Below are 20991 nucleotides of genomic sequence, written 5' to 3' on the forward strand. Positions count from 1 at the left end.
TACGACTATTGCAAAAAATCTTGATTTAAGTTTACTTAAATCTTCCATGGGGACTGGGTGGTGGCGCACATAGTATAAAGTGCAAGGACCCGCAAAAGGATCCCAGTTTGAGCCCCTAGCTCCCTGCCTGTGGGGGGTGGGGTGGGGGTGGGGTGGGGACTTGGATTCACAAGCGGTGAAGCAGGTCTGCAGGTGTCTGTCTTTCTGTCTCCTTTTTATTTTCCCCTCCCCTCTCAATTTATCTCTGCCCTATTACAAAAAAAATTTTTTTAATGGCTGTAGGAGCAGTGGATTCGTATTGTTGGTACAGATAACACTGGACACACACACACACACACACACACACACACACACAATCTTCCAAATGGATAGTCTATAGTGTCATCAGTATACATGTGAGTTTTAACATTTTATTTCATAAATATTGTTATAAATAACCAGTTTCATTTTTTTTGATGGTGGTGGTAATGGTAGTGGTGATCTCTACAAAGTTATCTACTAGTTTCTATGTATATTTTATTTTGTCTTATTAACTCAGACAGTTCCTTTGGGGAAAAAGTAATGCCTTTTTACTAGTATTCTGTGAAGCTATATTTCCTGTTAACCTTCTTCTGCGACATTGAAAGAGATTCACTGCATCCTTGTTTCTGCCCTTAAGTTCCAAACACATGCTTTTGAGAAACTAGGTTAATGTTGCAAGAATATATTCTCAAGTATGATTCTTGTGGTCTCTGATTGTTTTTTCTTTTTCTTTCCTCATTTTTGGGTACTTTTCAGTCAAGGTGTTTATGGGTTCTCTGCCAATTTCTGACACAGTTTGTTCTGGGAAAATGTAAACCTCTGAAACATTGAGAACATTCTTTCCTAACTTTTGGGTAAAGATTTATATGTCAGTCTGAGCCTGAGACATTTTAATTGGTAATCCTTTACCAGTTTTGCAGAAACTAAACTAAGGAAGATAATTTAGCTTTAAAGTCTTGATGCTGTGTTTAATAAAATCAGTTTCTTTGGTGGAGGGAATATTAAGTGTAGTTTTAGAATACTTATTATCTTAATAGTCTGCCTAAAATTAAAGATGTGGCCCGGCTCCCCACCTGCAGGAGGGGTCGCCTCAAAAGCAGTGAAGCAGGTCTTTCTTTCTGCCCCCCTCTGTCTCCCCATCTCTCTCAATTTCTCTCTGTCATATACAACAACAACAACATTAAGTGGCAACAATAACAATAACGACAACAATAAGGGCAACAAAAAAGGGGAAAATGGCATCCAGGAGCAGTGGATTTATCATGCAGGCACCAAGCCTCAGCAATAACTCTGAAGGCAAAAAAAAAAAAATGTAAAGATGTGACCTTTATCTTTTCAGTTTTGAAAGAAAAATACCTTGATATCCATGTGACATTCTTCCAGTGAAATGCATAATTCTCAGCGTTATGTTACTTCTGGATGAATTAAAAGATTTTAAGAGGATTCATATAATACAGAGAAACTTTAGGAAAAAAGAAGAAAAATAAGCATGGAATAAAAATTGAGATAGGGTTCAAGGTTGGGAGAAGGAGGGAACTCAGTAATGGAGTGCATGCCTTACATTCATGAGACCCTGGATTCTACCCCTTGCACCAAATATGACAGATGATGCTCTCTGATCTCTCATAATAAAACAATAGAATAATAACAGAGTTCCAATGTCTCTGATAAATCCTTAAGCACACTGGAAAGGACACTGACATGGTCCAATTTTTTAAAACTTTAATTTACATTACAGAAGTCTACTCCCTGCTCCCTTTTAACCTTATAATCAAAAGGCTGTTCTTCTGTTGTGGCCTTGGAAATTCTAAAGTGGTTGAGTATAACAAAACAAGTGGATGGGTGATTTTGTCCCCTTTGTGATATATCCCTAGAATAACAATAAGGAAAAGTAGGTCTATTATACACAGCAATATGTCAACATTTACATAAGTGAATATTGTAGTTTCCCCTTTCCATAAATACAGTCTACACTACTCACTTATTTCCTTGGCAGTAAACTAAGATTTAAGAAAGTTAAGTGAAATTAATGAGAAAGTTTTACCTATGAGTGCAGTAACTGCTTAGAACTCTGGGCGTCGCTGTTCACCAGCCTGGAAATTAAGGTAGCATACACACACCAAAACATAAGGGGAAACAGCACCTCCATCACAGCGAGATTGGAAGCAGTCTCCCTGAAGCTTCTCAGATTCTACTTCTGTGCGACCCTCTGATCTGAATTCTCTTGGAAATTCACTTAATTTCGGCTCAGAAGAACAGATAATCTATACCTTTGATACCGAACTGGGAGAAAACTAGGAAACATCGAAAGCAATGGCGATTCGGGCAGAACTGCCTAGATGCTGGAGGCTTGTTCAGCTGTGCCTTTTTGTGGGGCTGTTGTTGGAAGTTCAAGCCGGGAAGATCCTCTACTTCGTGCCAGAAGAGACAGTAAAGGGTTTCTTCGTCGGCAGCATCGCTAAAGACCTGGGTCTACAAGCCCAGGAGCTGGCGGGGCGTGGAATCCGCATCGTCTCCCGAGGTAGGACGCAGCTCTTTGCTTTGAACCCGCGCAGCGGCAGCTTGGTCACCGCGGGCAGGATCGACCGCGAGGAGCTCTGCGCTCAGAGCGCGCGGTGCCTGGTGAGTTTTAACATCTTGGTGGAGGACAAAATGAAGCTTTTCCCTATTGAAGTGGAAATACTTGATATTAATGATAATGCTCCCCACTTCCAGATAGAGGAACTAGAGTTAAAAATGAATGAGATAACGTCTCCAGGTACCAGGATCCCTCTGCCTTTTGGCCAGGACTTTGATGTGGGTGTGAATTCGCTACAGAGCTACCAACTCAGCTCCAACCCTCATTTCTTCTTAGATGTGCAACAGGGAGCTGATGGGTTGCAACACCCAGAGATGGTGCTCCAGAGCCCCCTGGATAGGGAACAAGAAGCTGTCCATCACCTGGTCCTCACGGCCTCTGATGGGGGTGATCCAGTCCGTTCTGGAATGCTGCGTATTCATGTTCAAGTAGTGGATGCAAATGACAATCCTCCAACATTTACTCAAGCACAGTACCAAGTGAGTGTCCTGGAGAACGTGCCACTGGGCACTCAGCTACTCACTGTAAAAGCCACCGACCCTGATGAAGGAGCCAATGGGGAAGTAACATATGCATTTCACAATATAGACCACAGAGTAGCTCAGATATTTCAGTTGGATCCTCATATGGGAGAAATAACAAATAAAGAACCCCTGGATTTTGAAGAATACAACTTATATCCAATGGAAATTCAAGCTCAGGATGGTGCAGGCCTTATGGCCAGGGCAAAGGTGCTGGTCAAAGTTCTGGACATTAATGATAATGCCCCAGAAGTGACCATCACTTCTGTCACTGCATCAGTTCCAGAAAACTTTCCTCCTGGGACAATAATTGCTCTTATCAATGTGCATGACCAGGACTCTGGAGACAATGGTCACACTACATGCTCCATTTCTAGAAATCTACCTTTTAAATTAGAAAAGCTAGTTGACAATTATTACCGTTTAGTGACAGAAAAAACACTGGACAGAGAACTCACTCCTACCTACAACATCACAGTAACAGCAACAGATCAAGGAACTCCAGCTCTGTCTACTGAAGCTCACATTTCACTGCATATTACAGATATCAATGACAACTCCCCTGTTTTCTCTCAGGACTCCTACTCTGCCTACATTCCAGAAAACAACCCCAGAGGAGCCTCAATCTTTTCTGTGACAGCCCATGATGCTGATAGCAATGAGAATGCACAAGTCAATTACTTCTTGGCTGAGGACGACATCTTAGGGGCTCCCCTCTCCTCCTATGTGTCAATCAACTCAGATATTGGTGTCTTATATGCTCTGTGTTCTTTTGACTATGAGCAGTTCCGTGAACTACAGCTGTGGGTGACAGCATTGGACAGTGGGAAGCCTCCACTCAGCAGCAATGTGTCCCTGAGGCTGTTCATTCTGGACCAGAATGACAATGTTCCTGAGATCTTGTACCCCACCCTCCCCACTGATGGTTCCACAGGAGTGGAGCTGGCACCCCGCTCTGCAGAGCCTGGATACCTGGTGACCAAGGTGGTGGCAGTGGACAGAGACTCAGGCCAGAATGCCTGGCTGTCCTACCGCCTGCTCAAGGCCAGTGAGCCAGGGCTCTTCTCAGTGGGGCTGCACACAGGTGAGGTGCACACTGCCAGGGCCCTGCTGGACAGAGATGCTCTCAAGCAGAGCCTGGTGGTGGCAGTGCAGGACCATGGCCAGCCCCCTCTCTCAGCCACTGTCACACTCACTGTGGCCATAGCTGACAGCATCCCAGATGTGCTGGCTGACCTGGGCAGCCTGGAGTCTCCTGCCAATCCTGAAGATTCTGACCTCACACTCTACCTGGTGGTGGCACTAGCCTCTGTGTCCTGCATCTTCCTTGCCTTTGTCATCGTGCTGCTGGCTGTCAGGCTGAGGCGCTGGCACACATCCCGCCTGCTCCAGGCTTCAGCAGGTGGACTGGCTGGCCTTCCTGCCTCTCACTTTGTGGGTATGGATGGGGTGCAGGCTTTCCTGCAGACCTATTCCCATGAGGTGTCCCTCACTGCAGACTCCAGGAAGAGTCACCTGATCTTCCCCCAGCCCAACTATGCTGACACCCTCATCAGCCAGGAGAGCTGTGAGAAAAATGATTTTCTATCAGCACCTCAGTCTTCACTTGAAGACACAAAGGAAACATTTTCCCAGGTAAACTTTTTGTAGTAAGTTATCTAGATAAAAATACATCCTGGATTTATTTGGTTGACTAGTCCTGTTTTTCTGTTTCCCATTTGTCTGTGTAGATTTCTATTTATAAATGCTGAGAAATCACTTATAAAGAAATATATATATATATATGTATATATATACATACATACATATATATATATGTATATATATATGTATATATATATGTGTATATATATATATATATACATCCATTCATTGAAAAGGAGTCTAATTAATCATATTGGAGGTGGCTGAGATGACAACTAGTACATGAGGTATTATGTCTGTTTGGAATGAGCACTGCATTAGGAACAAGGAAATCTGGCTTCAGGTTGTTTGTTACTCCTGACCAAATAATTTTATTTTCATGGATTGTTGTTTTTTTATCTGGAGAGGATAAAGTTTGACTGCACAAGACCCACCAGTATGTATGTGATTAATATTGTTTTCAAATATATTTAGATTATTATAACTACTTTTCAGTTATACCTAAGTGTATAAAGTAGGGTACTGTTTTATCTAGGAATGTTTGAGGAGGTAAAGATTATAAAACATAATTTTAACTGTGTTAACATGAAATTATGGCAATCTATGCAAGTTACAAAGCTTGAATTGTTGACTATCCTATTTGATTTTATGCATGCTGAAAAACAGATACAGAATAACTATTCTTTTCACAAACATGGAGAAGGTACCACAGTCATCACAAACAAAGGGTACAGAAAATTTAAAAATATCAATAATACACATGCCTCATAACTTATGCTAAAATCACAAACAGGGTGGTGATAAGGAAGTTTGATAAAATGGTACTAGTTTTCTGTTATAAAATAAATGAGGTTAGGGGGTCGGGCGGTTGGGCAGTGGGTTAAGCGCATGTGGCACAAAGCGCAGGAACCGGCGTAAGGATCCCGGTTCGAGCCCCCAGCTCCCCACCTGCAGGGGAGTCGCTTCACAGGCGGTGAAGCAGGTCTGCAGGTGTCTATCTTTCTCTCCCCTTCTCTGTCTTCCCCTCCTCTCTCCATTTCTCTCTGTCCTATCCAACAACGAATTGTGTCAACAAGGGCAATAATAATAACCACAATGAAGCAATAACAAGGGCAACAAAAGGGGATAAAAAATGGCCTCCAGGAGCGGTGGATTCATGGTGCAGGCACCGAGCCCAGCAATAACCCTGGAGGAGGAAAAAATAATAATAAAAATAAATAAATAAAAAATAAATGAGGTTTGAGTATCTAATGTATAGCATGGAAACTATAGCTGATAACACATCATATAACTGATATTTACTGAGAGCAGAACTTAAATGTACTCTCACACAAAAGAAGTAAATTTGTGGGCTGAGATGCATTACTTGTATGATATCCTATGTTCAAGCCCCAGCACCCACCCTCCAAAAAGAAATAAAGATGTGTGAAGTGATGGACTTTGTATAAGTTAACTTGATCAAGGAATTCTTTCACAATATGCATATATCAAATCTTATTGTAATTTGAAATATCTTACACTTCCATTTTACAGTTTTCCCTCAATAAAACTAGAAAAATCATAAAGTGAACACCTTAAAATACTAAAAGGAGGGGGTGGGAACATGAAGTTCCTGGTAGAGAACATGAAGATATATGAGCAGAGGTGCAGTGCTGCAGGTGTCTCTCTCCCCTTTCTTTCTCTATTTCACTCTCTTTCACCTGCTATCAAAATAAAAAGTAAAAAATCACCATCAGGAGTACTGAAGTCAATGGGCAGACACTGGGCCCCAGCTATAACCCTAGTGGCAATAAAGTAAAATTAAGCAGTAAAAGGAAACAGTAAGTTTGGATATGTCAGTATATACTGTAAACTACTCTTGGACTTCAGAAATCATAATGGAAATGAAACTATTGAGAAATGAACAAAAAAATGGGGCCAAGGTAGTGAATAAATATACAGAGTTAACTAAGAGCAAGGACCCAGGTTAGAGCCCCTGCTCCCATCTGCAGCAAGGACGCTTGAGAAGTGGTGAAGCAAGACTGTCTCTCTCTCTCTCTCCCCTTCCTTATCTCCCCCTCCCCTCTCAATTTCTCTCTATTTTATCAAACAAAATATAATACAATAAAATAAATTTTACAAATGGCCTTTTTTTTACAAATGAAAAAAATAACAAAAATTAAAGGAATACTTATTTAACATTGTAAAATGCAATGAAAACAAAATGTGGGGGTAAATGTAGAGATAAATACAAGAATTTTTAAAGTTCTAATGTAATAAAATATAGTTAACTAATAACTCAATAAGTAAGATACTACTCTGTACCTAGCAGAGATAGTTATTTTTTAACTCATGATAATACTGTGTTGGCAGTAATATGGATAAATTGTAATCTTTGAGCACTGCTGGTAGGGATGTAAAATGATGCAGCTGCTGTGGAAAACAGTGTGGTAATGCCTAATAAAATAAAGATGGAATTATTTATGATCCATTAAATTCACTTCTGAGTATAAGTACCATCAAATAATGAAAAACAATCAATTTAACAGATCTATACACCCACATACATCGCTGCATCAATTACAATAGTTAAAAGGTAGAAGCATTCTATGCGTACATTGATGAATGGGTAAGCAAATGTGACAGACACATACAAAGGAATATTTTTCACCTTAAAAATGAAAGGAATTATAATGCATGCTAACCCTGGTTAAACCTGTAAGATATTATACTGAGTGAAAAAAGTTAGTCACAAAGGGTAATATACTATATGATTCCTCTTTCTTTTCTCTTTCATTTTATTTTTGTAACATCACTAGGGTTATCTCTGGGACTTGGTACCTGCATGATTAATCCAGCACTCCTAGTGTTATATTTTTTTCTATAGATACAGAAGTGGAGAGGAAAAGGGGAGAGGGAGAGACATAGATGCAGAACTGCATCACTATTTGTAAAGTTTTCTCCCTACAGGTGGTAATCAGGAACTTGAACATGGGTCCTTGGGCATTGTGGTTCTACCAGACACAACATCACCCAGCCCCAATATGAATCCTATTAAATGAAGGTACTAGAGTTTTCAGATGCATAGAGAAGTAAGGTAGAGTGCTTATATCCAGGAGGATATGGAGATGAGTAAACAAGAAGCAAGTTTTTAATGAGTACAGTTTACTGGGGATGTGGATGAATGATGGTGATGACCACATAACAGTATGTATATACTTAATGCTAAAGAACTGTGTACTTAAAATGCTTGAAATGATCGACTTTAAGTTACGTATATCTTCACACAGTTTGGCAAATCCAGTTATGGTACTAGTAAGACCATGTTTTACAAAAACCCATGGAGAAGCTATGTGAAAAAGCCATGACTCTACATAGAAAAAATATATTGAAATGTCTCAGAAAACAACTGACACAAGTTCCCAGATGATTCTACATCAGTGGAACAGCAAGAAGAGCAAGAATGTGATATATACTGGCAAGAGCAAAAGAAGAACAGAAATATCAGATCCCAACCCTGATTGAAGATTCTGAAGCAAATGGAATCATATATATATATGTCTCCATGGTTATTGCTAGGGCTTGGTGCCTGCACTGTGAATCCACTGCTCCTGGACACCATCTTTTTTCCATTGTTGTTGTTGCTGCTGTTTTTGGATAGAACAGAGAAATTGAGAGATGAGGGGAAGACAGAGGGGGAGAGAAAGATAGACACCGGTAGGCCTGCTTCACTGCATGTGAAGTGACCCTACTGCAGGTGGGGAGCTGGGGACTCGACCTTGCACTGGTCCTTCTACTTTGAATTATGTGCACTTAACCTGGTGCTCCAACACCTGGCCCCCTAGAATCATATTTTAACATGGTTTATTATACAACATTTATAATGAAGTGATTTCCATACAAATTGACCCAAAAACCCCATTTTTAGATGAAAATCTTAGACCTAGAGACTTGCCCAGTAATGCTCATTTCCTCTATTCTTGCATCAATATAGAAGTATGAGAAAGAGGGAAGAAGGAAAGAGAGAGGGAAATAACAGAATAGAAATAACCCACTATCGGGTCTTCCGGAGGCGGAGCTACGAGCAGCAGATCGCTTTCTCTCCTCTCCTCTCCTCTCCTCTCCCGGATCAACTCGGAATACCAAAGGAGACCACCCGGACCGAAACAAGACAGGACTAGAATGACCACAGAAACCCAGTAAATCACCCGTGAGTACAAACACGCGTGGCTGGTGACAGAGAGGAGAGAGGGGCCTAAGGAGAGATTAAGTGACTGCTAACATTCAGCAGTTTATCAGTGGAGACACCACCTCCAGTCTGCTCCACCAACAAGGGGACAGCTGAAGGGAGGAAAGGACTCCCCAGAGACTCACCAAGTGCAACTCTGAGTCTCCATTGCTACTACCCTCAGAATCTGGAGCAGCAACAGGGAGGGAAACCAGGGGACAGAGATCTAACCGGGAAACTCAGGAGAAGACCTATACCTCGGTGGCATAGCTGAGGGGCTGTGAAAGTCTCTTTGCATAACCACTGGATTATCTCTCCCACACCCTGCTTTATCTCTTGGTCAGGAGTCAGTGATTAAGCTAAGAAGCCTATTGATAGTTTAAAAGCCCTCAGGCTCCCATAGCCTACAGGGGAAAAAAAAAAGGCTTTTACACCACTGAACTCCAACTCGGGGATTGAAAAAACTGTTAACTTATTTAAAATGGTTAAAACAACAAGAAAAAATATTGGAGACTCGAACCAGGACAAGAGTCCAGCTAAAAGTCCTCCAGAGGGTGAAGCACAAAACAACGAGTTCAACATCCAAACATTAGCTAAGGAAATAATAACAGGAGTGAGTAGAGAATTTGAAAAAATTGTAATCAGAAATGCAGGAACAACAAATGAGAATATGGAAGAAAATTCTAATTATCTCATGGTTATTAGAGAGCTGAAAGCTGAAATCGCTGAGCTAAGAAGGCAACTAGCTGAACAAGCTAAAACATTATCAGAGCCGGGCAACAAAATAGATGAACTCCAGAAAGCAGTAGAGGGCAGAGAGAATAGAATCAATGAGGCTGAAGACAGAATTAGCAAGATTGAGGATGAATTAGAGACAACAAAAAAAGAAGTAAGAGATCTCAAAAAGAGATTAAGAGATGCTGAAAACAACAACAGAGTCCTATGGGATGACTTCAAAAGAAACAATATACGCATTATTGGCTTACCAGAGGAAGAAAGAGAAGGGGAGGAAGAAAGCATTCTCCAGGCCATAATAGCTGAAAATTTCTCTAGTCTAGACAACACCAAAGACATAAAGATTCAAGAAGCCCAGAGGGTCCCAAACAGAATTAACCCAGACCTAAAGACACCAAGACATGTCATACTTAGATTGGAAAGGAATAAGGATAAAGAAAGGATCCTCAAGGCTGCAAGAGAAAAACAAAGAGTCACCTACAAAGGAAAACCCATAAGATTAGCAGCAGACTTCTCCATACAAACACTACAGGCCAGAAGAGAATGGCAAGATATCTATCGAGTGCTCAATGAGAAAGGCTTTCAGCCAAGAATACTATATCCTGCTAGACTGTCATTCAGACTAGATGGAGGCATCAAAACCTTCTCAGACAAGCAACAGTTGAAGGAAGCAACCATCACCAAGCCTGCCCTGAAAGAAGTTCTGAAAGGTCTCCTATAAACAACCAGACCACCACAAATAGGACATATATCAAAACACTCTAAAACTCTACAAGAATGGCGTTAAAATATCTTCAATCTTTGATATCAATAAATGTGAATGGCCTGAATTCACCTATTAAAAGACACAGAGTAGGAAGATGGATCAGAAAACACAACCCAATAATATGTTGTCTACAGGAAACTCACCTAACGCAACAAGACAAACACAGACTTAAAGTGAAAGGATGGAAAACTATCATTCAAGCCAATGGCCCACAAAAAAGGGCAGGAACAGCTATTCTCATATCTGACATGATAGACTTTAAAATACATAAGATTAAAAAAGATAGGAATGGACACTACTTAATGCTCAGAGGATCAGTCAATCAAGAGGACTTAACAATTATTAATATCTATGCACCCAATGAGAAGCCATCTAAATACATCAAACTTCTACTGAAAGAGCTACAGCAATATATTAACAGTAACACAATCATAGTAGGGGACTTCAACACCCCACTATCTCAACTTGACAGATCATCCAGGAAGAAAATCAGTAAAGACATAAGGGAGCTAAATGAAGAGATAGATAAACTAGAACTATTGGACATTTTCAGAGTCATTCATCCCAAGAAACTGGAATACACATTTTACTCAAATCCACATGGATCATTCTCAAGGATAGACCATATGTTAGGCCACAAAGACAGCATCAGCCTATTCAAGAGCACTGAAATCATCCCAAGCATCTTCTCAGACCACAGTGGAATTAAACTAACACTTAACAATCAACAAAAGATTAGTAACAGTGCCAAAATGTGGAAGCTCAACAGTACACTTCTTAACAACTTCTGGGTCAAAGAGGAAATCAAGGAAGAAATCAAAATGTTTCGAGAGTTCAATGAAAATGAAGACACAAGCTATCAAAATATTTGGGACACAGCTAAAGCAGTCCTAAGAGGGAAGTTCATAGCTATACAAGCACACATTAGGAAACAAGAAAAGGCACAAATAAACAGCCTGATTGCACATCTCAAAGACCTAGAAGAAGAACAACAAAGGAATCCTAAAGCAACCAGAAGGACAGAAATTACTAAAGTTAGGGCAGAAATAAATAACATTGAGAATAGGAAAACCATACAAAAGATCAATGAAAGTAAATGTTGGTTCTTCGAAAGAGTAAACAAAATCGACAAACCTTTAGCCAGACTCACAAAACAAAAAAGGGAGAAGACCCAAATAAATCGGATAGTAAATGAAAGAGGAGAAATCACAACAGACACTGCAGAAATTCAACATATCATGCGAGGCTTCTATGAACAACTATATGCCACCAAGCTAGAGAACCTGGAAGAAATGGACCATTTCCTAAAAAAAAAAAAAAAAAAGAAAGAACCCACTATCTTCCTATAGATATATGGGACACAAAATAACATTTTTCATATAGAGTAATCATAATAATCATAATTGTGAATAAATCTCAGAAGTATGATGTTGAGGAAAAGTGTATTGCTGAATAAGCTTATCATGCTAACATTTGTATGAATTTGAAATAGGTAAATGTTTATGTGTATATAGTTTACAAATGCATGGGAATCACAAATATTATGTTTAGATTGTAATTACCACTGAGAAGGGAACAATGGAACTTTTTTAAAAGTGAAGAGCTACCTTTTATTTGAAGAATATAAAATAGGGCAAATAAATTAAAGTATTTGCAATGACTGATTTTGGAGGAAAAAGCTTAGAAGAATTTAAATGAGAGCTAATAAGATACTGGCATCATAGTTTTCAAACATTTTAGACACAAGCAGGATGTCATATGTTAAGATTACTGACTCCATTTTGACAGTTATTATCCCAATGAAGCACATCATTTGAGTTATTCCTTCTGATAACAAACTCCCATTTCCACTACATAATATTTAATTGCCATCAATTACTTTCCTAAATATTTTCCTAAAGTTGATCCAATCCATCACTTTCTCATAAACTTTTAATTTTTCCCAATGAGGGTTATTGCTCCTGTTTGGTGCCTATGCTACAATGGAACATTTTAAGAAAGGCTACCAGGAGATTAGTCTCTTTCTGTAGGTTTTTAAAAATATTTAATTAATAATGATATAAGGCTAGTGATTTTAAGAATCACACAAGTACTTAGAAGTGAAGGAACAGGGAGTCGGGTGGTAGCGCAGCGGGTTAAGCACACATGGCACCAAGCACAAGGACTGGCATAAGGATCCCGGTTCGAGCTCTGGCTCCCCACCTGCAGGGGAGTCTGCAGGTGTCTATCTTTCTCTCCCACTCTGTCTTTCCCTCCTCTCTCGATTTCTCTCTGTCCTATCCAATGACAGCAATATCAATAATAACTACAAGAATAAAACAACAAGGGCAGCAAAAGGGAATAAATAAATATTTTAAAATAAAATAAATATTTTTAAAAAAAGAAGTGAAGGAACAATCCATTACAGTCTACTCTGAAACATAGATTCAAAGAGAGAGAAACATGAAATCAAAATGTTGACATTTGGGGTAATATAGGTGAAGAATATATGGGTAAGTTTGACCTTTTAATGCAAATTTTTTGTTTAGGGAGCTGATGGAATTTTGTTTTCTTTTTCGTTTTTATTTTGTTGTACCTTCCTACTAAATCTGAAATGTTCAATAGAAAAATGAACAAAAATAAAAAATAATACAAAAAAATAAAAAATAAAAAAATATTACAAAATGGCCTCAACTAAACTTGACAAAGTGTTAAGATTTGATCACTGTTAAATGGTTAAATGTTGTGGACTCAAACTTTCATTATTTTCTGTACTTTGTACATTTGAAGTATTTCAATTTTGAAATATCAATAGTACATCCAGTGAATTTTATTTTTTTCTGTATTGGGGGGATTAATGGTTTACAATCAACAGTAAAATACAGTAGTTTGTACATGTACAACATTTCTTAGTTTTCCACATAACAATTCAATCCCTCTATGTCCTCCTCTGCCATCAGGAGGACTTAAACTCTCTTCCCCCCTCCCACCCAAGAGTCTTTTACTTTGGTGGCAGTGAATTTTATTTTATATGCTTAAAAGAAACTTAACATCAGAAAAAGAAGTTCTTAACACAAAACAACTTTGAATGACTATGTTTTTTTTAAATTTTTCATACTATAGTTTTTCCAATATAAAAAGCTTAATATCCCCTAAGTGTTCCATTTTGCCTCTGACCTCCAAGCAGATTGTAAAGGTATTCTTGAACACCATTCAGCCTTTTCTTGATAGATTTCTTCCCTTTATTTTTCAGTTTCAGTCATATATTGGAAAAATCTTTCTTAGCTTCTCAAATTTAAGCTACATGTCCTTCCTCTGTATTCTGATTGTCTAATGTTTCCCAATAGCATATCCATTGTCAGACTCTTGCTTACTTTTATATATCTCCCACTATATTTAAGCTTCCACAGAGCAGAGACTGTTTTAATCAAGTTTAGTGTTTCTATGTCCAAAATTACTCATAGCAAGGTGTGAGGTATATGAGATTCCCCAGCTGACTGGTAACTCAGTATTTAAATACAGGGTTTGAACTTAAATGCTAAAACATCAATTACTGACATTTAAAATACGTAATTTTGGGTGGCAGTGGGTTAAGTGCATGTGGTGCAAAGCACAAGGAGCGGAGTAAGAATCCCGGTTGGAGCCCCCGGCTCCCCACCTGCAGGGGAGTCGCTTCACAGGCAGTGAAGCAGGTCTGCAGGTGTCTTTCTTTCCCCCTCTCTGTCTTCCCCTCCTGTCTCCATTTCTCTCTGTCCTATCCAACAACGAACAACATCAACAATGGCAATAGTAATAACCACAACGAGGCTAAAACAGCAAGGGCAACAAAAAGGGGGAAATATGTAATTTTACAAGATAATGCAACTACAAAAAATTTAGGGACCAGAAGTTGGCATACACAGTTGAGCTCATATGTTGCAATGCATAAAGTCCTGGTTCAATCCCGTAGTCCCCACTGTGGGAAAGGAGAGATTCACAACTGGTGAATCACTGTTGGAGGTATCTCCCTGTCTTTCTCCCTCTCTCACTAACTTCCCTCTAAATTTCTATATTTATCCAACATATTTAAAATACCAGAAATGGCAATCAGGAGCAGAGGATCCTTACTACATGTCCTTCCTCTGTATTCTGATTGTCTAATAGTTTCACTGAGCCTCAGTCATAAATCTTGTGGGAATAAAAAGATTATCTTATTTTCTTTGACTATAACCTGGTGGCTGAAGATGCTTAGATTAAGGGTAGCAGATGCCTTGACTAATGCTTGCAGTGTTCAGTGATACTTTCTTAGCAGCTGTTATTCAGGTCACACTAGTTATGTCATTTATTATATGTAAGTGAGAGAGAGAGAGAGAGAGAGAGAGAGAGACCTACCTGAAAAGAGCTGCATGTATGATATTTTAGAACTATCCAGATTTTTCAAAGCAACCTGAAAGTCACAAGGCGAACATAACCTAAAATAATTTGGGTTTGCCTGAGAGGGTGCAGAAATTACTTGGGCCTCTGAGCGTCGCTGTTGACCACTTGAGAAGTAAAAGCCAGCGGGACAGCCAATCAACATTACCACTCTCCGCACACAAAGAACTGGGCGTTTTAGCGAGATGCTTCCTTGCAGAAGAGAAAGTCAATCAAACGTCTTCAGAGTGTCCTGGGTCTAGTGGGTCGTGGCCATCCGGGGCCTTGGGAATAGAGGTTGAGAATCGCACCGGATGCTGGAAGTTGTCCCTGAGACTAGCTTGCTCCTGGGTAGAAATGGCGGCTCCGCCTGAGTGGACACTACAAGGAAGGCTGATCCCGCTGTGCCTGCTTTGGGCGGCCCTGTGGGAAACCGGAGCCGGGCTGATGCGCTATTCTGTGCCAGAAGAGATCGACAAAGGCTCCTTTGTGGGCAACATCGCCAAGGATTTGGGTTTGGAGGCCCCAGTGCTGGTGCAGCGCGGAGTCCGCATCGTCTCCCGAGGTAGGACGCAGCTCTTTGCTCTGCACCCGCGCAGCGGCAGCTTGGTCACCGCGGGCAGGATCGACCGCGAGGAGCTCTGCGCTCAGAGCGCTCGGTGCCTGGTGAACTTTAACATCCTGATGGAAGACACATTGAATATTTACTCAGTAGAGGTGGAAATAACAGATATTAACGACAATGCACCTCGCTTTGGAGTAGATGAACTGGAGGTAAAGATCAGTGAATTAACTACAGCTGGATTCAGGATTCCTCTAAAGACTGCTCATGATGCAGACGTGGGGAAAAACGGTCTGCAGAAATACCAGCTGAACCCAAATGACCACTTCTCCCTGGACGTGCAGAGCGGCGTGGATGGGAACAAGTTCCCGGAGCTGGTGCTGGAGCAGGCCCTGGATCGCGAGGAAGAAACCACTCACCATCTTGTCCTCACAGCTTTGGATGGAGGCGACCCGGTGCTATCTGGTACCTCCCGCATCCGCGTGGTGGTCCTGGATGCTAACGACAACGCACCCCTGTTCACACAGCCCGAGTACCATGTAAGTGTTCCAGAGGATAAGCCCATAGGCACCCGCATACTCACGGTGACCGCCACTGATGTAGATGAGGGGTACAATGCTCAAGTGGCATATTTTCAGGAGAAAAGCCCTGATGAGACCACAGAGGTCTTTGAGCTGAAGTCCACATCTGGAGAAATAACACTTACCAGAAGACTTGATTATGAGGATGCCAAATTCCACGAAATTGATATTGAAGCACGTGATGGCCCTGGCCTCCTGACCAGAGCGAAGGTTATTGTCACAGTTTTGGACGTAAATGACAACGCCCCTGAATTTTACATGACATCTGTCAGTAGCTCAGTTCCTGAAGACTCTCCTCCAGGCACTGTAATTGCACTTTTCAATGTCCATGACAGAGACTCTGGGCAGAATGCACTTATTACATGCTCACTCCCAGACAACCTTCCTTTCAAGCTGGAAAGGTCAGTGGACAATTACCACCGACTGGTTACAACCAGAGCCCTTGACAGGGAACAGTTTTCCTCTTACAATATCACTGTGACAGCCAGAGATGGAGGAGACCCATCCCTGTCTACCAAGGCTCATGTTTGGCTGCAGGTGGCAGACATCAATGACAACCCACCTGCCTTCCCTCAAGCTTCCTACTCTGCCTACATTCCTGAAAACAACCTCAGAGGTGCTTCTATCTTTGCCCTGATGGCCCAGGACCCTGACTCTGAGGACAATGCCCATGTCACTTATAGCTTGACTGAGGACAGCGTTCAGGGGGCACCTCTGTCCTCCTACATCTCCATCAACACTGACATAGGAGTCCTCTATGCTTTGTGTTCCTTTGACTATGAGCAGTTCCGTGAACTACAGCTATGGGTGACAGCAATGGACAGTGGGAAGCCTCCACTCAGCAGCAATGTGTCCCTGAGGCTGTTCATTCTGGACCAGAATGACAATGTTCCTGAGATCTTGTACCCCACCCTCCCCACTGATGGTTCCACAGGAGTGGAGCTGGCACCCCGCTCTGCAGAGCCCGGATACCTGGTGACCAAGGTGGTGGCAGTGGACAGAGACTCAGGCCAGAATGCCTGGCTGTCCTACCGCCTGCTCAAGGCCAGTGAGCCAGGGCTCTTCTCAGTGGGGCTGCACACAGGTGAGGTGCACACTGCCAGGGCCCTGCTGGACAGAGATGCTCTCAAGCAGAGCCTGGTGGTGGCAGTGCAGGACCATGGCCAGCCCCCTCTCTCAGCCACTGTCACACTCACTGTGGCCATAGCTGACAGCATCCCAGATGTGCTGGCTGACCTGGGCAGCCTGGAGTCTCCTGCCAATCCTGAAGATTCTGACCTCACACTCTACCTGGTGGTGGCACTAGCCTCTGTGTCCTGCATCTTCCTTGCCTTTGTCATCGTGCTGCTGGCTGTCAGGCTGAGGCGCTGGCACACATCCCGCCTGCTCCAGGCTTCAGCAGGTGGACTGGCTGGCCTTCCTGCCTCTCACTTTGTGGGTATGGATGGGGTGCAGGCTTTCCTACAGACCTATTCCCATGAGGTGTCCCTCACTGCAGACTCCAGGAAGAGTCACCTGATCTTCCCCCAGCCCAACTATGCTGACACCCTCATCAGCCAGGACAGCTGTGAGAAAAGGGAATTTCTGTCAAATCCTCAATCTCTACTTGAAGATAAAGGAGCAGAACCATTTTCTCAGGTAAATTCTCATCACAATATACTTATGAGATAATTTTCTTTAACAAACAATTTAATCTCATCCCATATTTCCCTTGTTTGCTTGTGGAAATATTCAACCTTCAGAAAAACAGTTTGGGTGAATACTTAACAGTTTTAAGGATTACACCTAGCCATAGGGAAGAGAGCTTATATCTTTGTGTAATAAAGGTAAATCAGTAGTTAGAAGGTTTAAGGTGATGTTTAGGTTATCAACAGATTTGCACTAGAAACTTGGGTAATGATTTCTCAGATATTTTTTCATATGGGAAAATCTTCTCATTCATTCATTTACCTGTGGTAACAGTTCTTTCTCGCTTCAAAATATGAAAGTGGAATTTTGTTTACTCAAATTATTTACTTTTAAAATTAAGGTTCATATTTATTTTCACATTGTTCATAAATAAGTTGATACTACCTGAGCCTTGGTGAGATAGTAGAATTATGCAAAAAACCTTCCAGCTCTGATATCCCAGGTCAATCTCCAGCACCACTTAAGCCAGAAGTAAGCAGTGCTCTCCATTTCTTTCTCTCTACATCTTTCTTTCTGTTGCTCTCACTCATTAAAAATGAATAAATTGGGCCATGGAGTAGTGCACCGGGTTACATGATCATAGTGCAAATGCAAGGACACATGTTAGAATCAATGTTTGAGACCCCAGTTCCCCACCTGCAAGGGGGAGTCACTTCACTAGCGGTGAAGCAGGCCTGCAGGTGTCTATCTTTCTCTCTCCCTCTCTGTCTTCCCCTCCTATTTTCATTTCTCTCTGTCCTATCCAACAACAACAGCAACAACAACAACAATTGGGAAAAATTAGCCTCCAGGTGCAGTGGATTCATGGCGCAGGTACCAAGCCCCAGCGATAACCCTGGAGGGAAAAAAAGAATAACTAAAATAAAGATTAATTTAAAAAAAAAACATACTAATTGGTGGGGCCAGGGGTTGGTGCACCTTGTTAAAGTGCACAATACAACAGTGCACAAGGACCTGGGTTCAAATCCCTTGTCCTCTCCTGCAGGAGGAAAGCTTCACATGTGAAGTAGAGCTACAGGTGTCTCCCTATTTTTTCCCTCTCAATACCTCCCCTCAATTTCTTGTCTCTATGTAATAATAAATAAAAATTTAAAAAGCCACACTAATTGGTTAGTTCCTAGTTAAATCTCAGTAGCCTTCTTCATTCAGTTGTGAGGTGCTTAGTTTAACTTTATTTTCAGAATGTTCTTTTAAGATGAAAAAATTAAACAATAAATGCTTTACTATAGTATAGGAAGCTATGTCATGGAATTCCTGCTTAGTGTGAAGTACTCTATGTTTCTGGATTGATGTCTAAGGTAAATGGGTATTATAATGGCAAGATACTATTACTAATAATATTTATTCTCCTTTTGATATCTGGAAACTTTATTCCCTTTTTATCTCTAAGAATATTATACATCCTTAAGGTATTGAGACACTATATCAAAAAATTACATCTAAAGATCTTTCTTATAAGTGTTTCTTCTCAAAGTTTCCTACTCAAAGAAGCTATTAAAAATGTTTCAAGTACAGGGAGATATCCTAGTGATTGATCACAGACCTGACATGCTTCAGGCCCTAGGTTGAGTCCATGGGATCACATATGCCACAGCTGTATGGTGCTTAGGTTGGTCTTCTGATAAACATATATGTAGATAGATGTATGAAGCCTCTAATCCCTTAGTCCTCCTTACAGCCACATTCCCCCCATTACTACTTTGCTGGTTTTTAGTATGTTATTTACATATAATACTGTAAAAGAAATATATAAATAATCTATGTAATAGAATCACTTTTTTGGAATTTAGAAGTAGTCAAGTAGTGAAATATGTATTTAAAGTATCATTCAAAAGCATTTGAGGGAAATATTATATGAGATTTCATTCCATTCTGTTTATTATTACAAGATTGTTTATAAAAGAATAGAATTTACTATGGAACAATACATTATGACATCTTGTAAATAAATAATAAGGTATGAAATTGGAAAATTATATATAGACAAGTATTTTGATATGTACAGTTGCTCTTCACAAGAATAAATGTACTACTGCACTTGCTGTAAACTAGTAACCCCTTAATAAAAAGGCAAAAAGAAAAAATGTCCTATGTATCCTGACTGGAAGGAAAACTATGGGACTGGGTAATATGGTACCCAGTGAGCACACATGTTACCATGAATAATGACTCACTCAAGCCTACCTGCAAAGGGAGGGAAGCTTCACAAGTGATGAAGCAGGTCCTCCTCTCCCTCCCCCATCTCTTCTTTCTCTATCAAATAAAAGGGGGAAAAGGAAGAAATGTTCACTGTGGATTCACCATGTAGGTCCTGATTGCCAGTGACAACACTCGTAGCACAAACAGGAAAAGAGAAGAAATGGAAATGTCTTTTGCATTATATTATTCTCTGTGTCTAGAAGAGAGTATGCAGATAAAAACATTTCTGAAACATATAACAAACATATATAATACCAATTTTCACATTACGTTTCTAAAAAAAAATCCTTTTCACTCTAGAATGAGGGGAAGTGGACTACTTCAGTATCCCAGGTCTTTTCCCTTATCTGATGCTCTTAGATTTCTTGGGGATGCCTTTGCTTACTTCTAGGGCCAGGTTGGAGGCCATCCCATCACTTGTAGGTTTGCCCAATATGTCATTATGTCAATGCATTGCAAAGTCTTCTTTGCTTTTATATATTTACTACTCTGAGTGAAACCACAGTGTCCATCATATCATTCAACTTAAATTCCCACATGTTCCCTGTCTTCTTGTTACATACTTGTATACTTAATGGGTCAAACTGAAAAATATTGAAACTAGATCCCATGCTATCAAGGACAAATTTAAGAGATGTTATCTACTGAGAAGACTGGTAGTCAAATGCTATTCTTCAGTGATGACCATTTCAAAAACAGTAACTGTAACAAGTTTGAGACAGTACTAGTGTAAGTAAGGTCAGTGCATGTCTTCCCAAGAAAGATAACTTGATGTCACATTTATTAGCACATAGAAGTTTGGTTAGGTGAAATAAACAAAGACAACTTGATAAAGAAAGGAAGGAAGCAAGAAAGGAAAGGAGGGAAGGAAGTAAGGAAGAAAAAAAAGGAAGGGCAGGGATAGATAGCTAATTGTTATGCAAAGAGATTCTCATTCCTGGGGAGCTTGTTTGAAGGTTCTATCCAGTGAGCATCCCTAACTCCTATACCCTCTACCAAAGACCAGTCCATCACTATTCCTGAAGGCCCTCCTCTTCTACCAAGCAGGCAGCTTCCAGAGGGCCTCACATGGAGTGGTGAAGGAGGAGGGGGACACCAGCCAGACAGATAAGCCAAT

The 20991-nt window shown here is 40.7% G+C and overlaps 2 protein-coding genes across 2 annotated transcripts in view; both read left to right on the top strand.

The window, feature by feature from the left end:
* The first annotated feature begins 1371 nt into the window (after nt 1–1371).
* On the top strand, nt 1372–4878 carry LOC103108609 (protocadherin gamma-A1-like). The gene has a single exon (XM_060179744.1). It carries the CDS (start codon nt 2335–2337, stop codon nt 4768–4770), a length of 2436 nt encoding a protein of 811 aa, XP_060035727.1. The 5' UTR covers nt 1372–2334; the 3' UTR covers nt 4771–4878.
* Nucleotides 4879–14110: 9232 nt separating this feature from the next.
* LOC103108608 (protocadherin gamma-A2-like) overlaps nt 14111–20991 on the top strand; it is a 31262-nt gene continuing 24381 nt past the window's right edge. The window contains exon 1 of the mRNA XM_060179950.1: nt 14111–17624. Within this exon, the coding sequence (XP_060035933.1) occupies nt 15201–17624 (2424 nt within the window). The 5' untranslated portion in view covers nt 14111–15200. The remainder of the gene's footprint in view (nt 17625–20991) is intronic.

The sequence above is a fragment of the Erinaceus europaeus genome, chromosome 2, assembly GCF_950295315.1.
Source record: "Erinaceus europaeus chromosome 2, mEriEur2.1, whole genome shotgun sequence".
Classification (NCBI taxonomy): domain Eukaryota; kingdom Metazoa; phylum Chordata; class Mammalia; order Eulipotyphla; family Erinaceidae; genus Erinaceus; species Erinaceus europaeus.

Coding starts and splice junctions, on each gene's coding strand:
- LOC103108609 (XM_060179744.1), top strand. CDS start 2,335: ATGGCGATTCGGGCAGAACTGCCTAGATGCTGGAGGCTTGTTCAGCTG.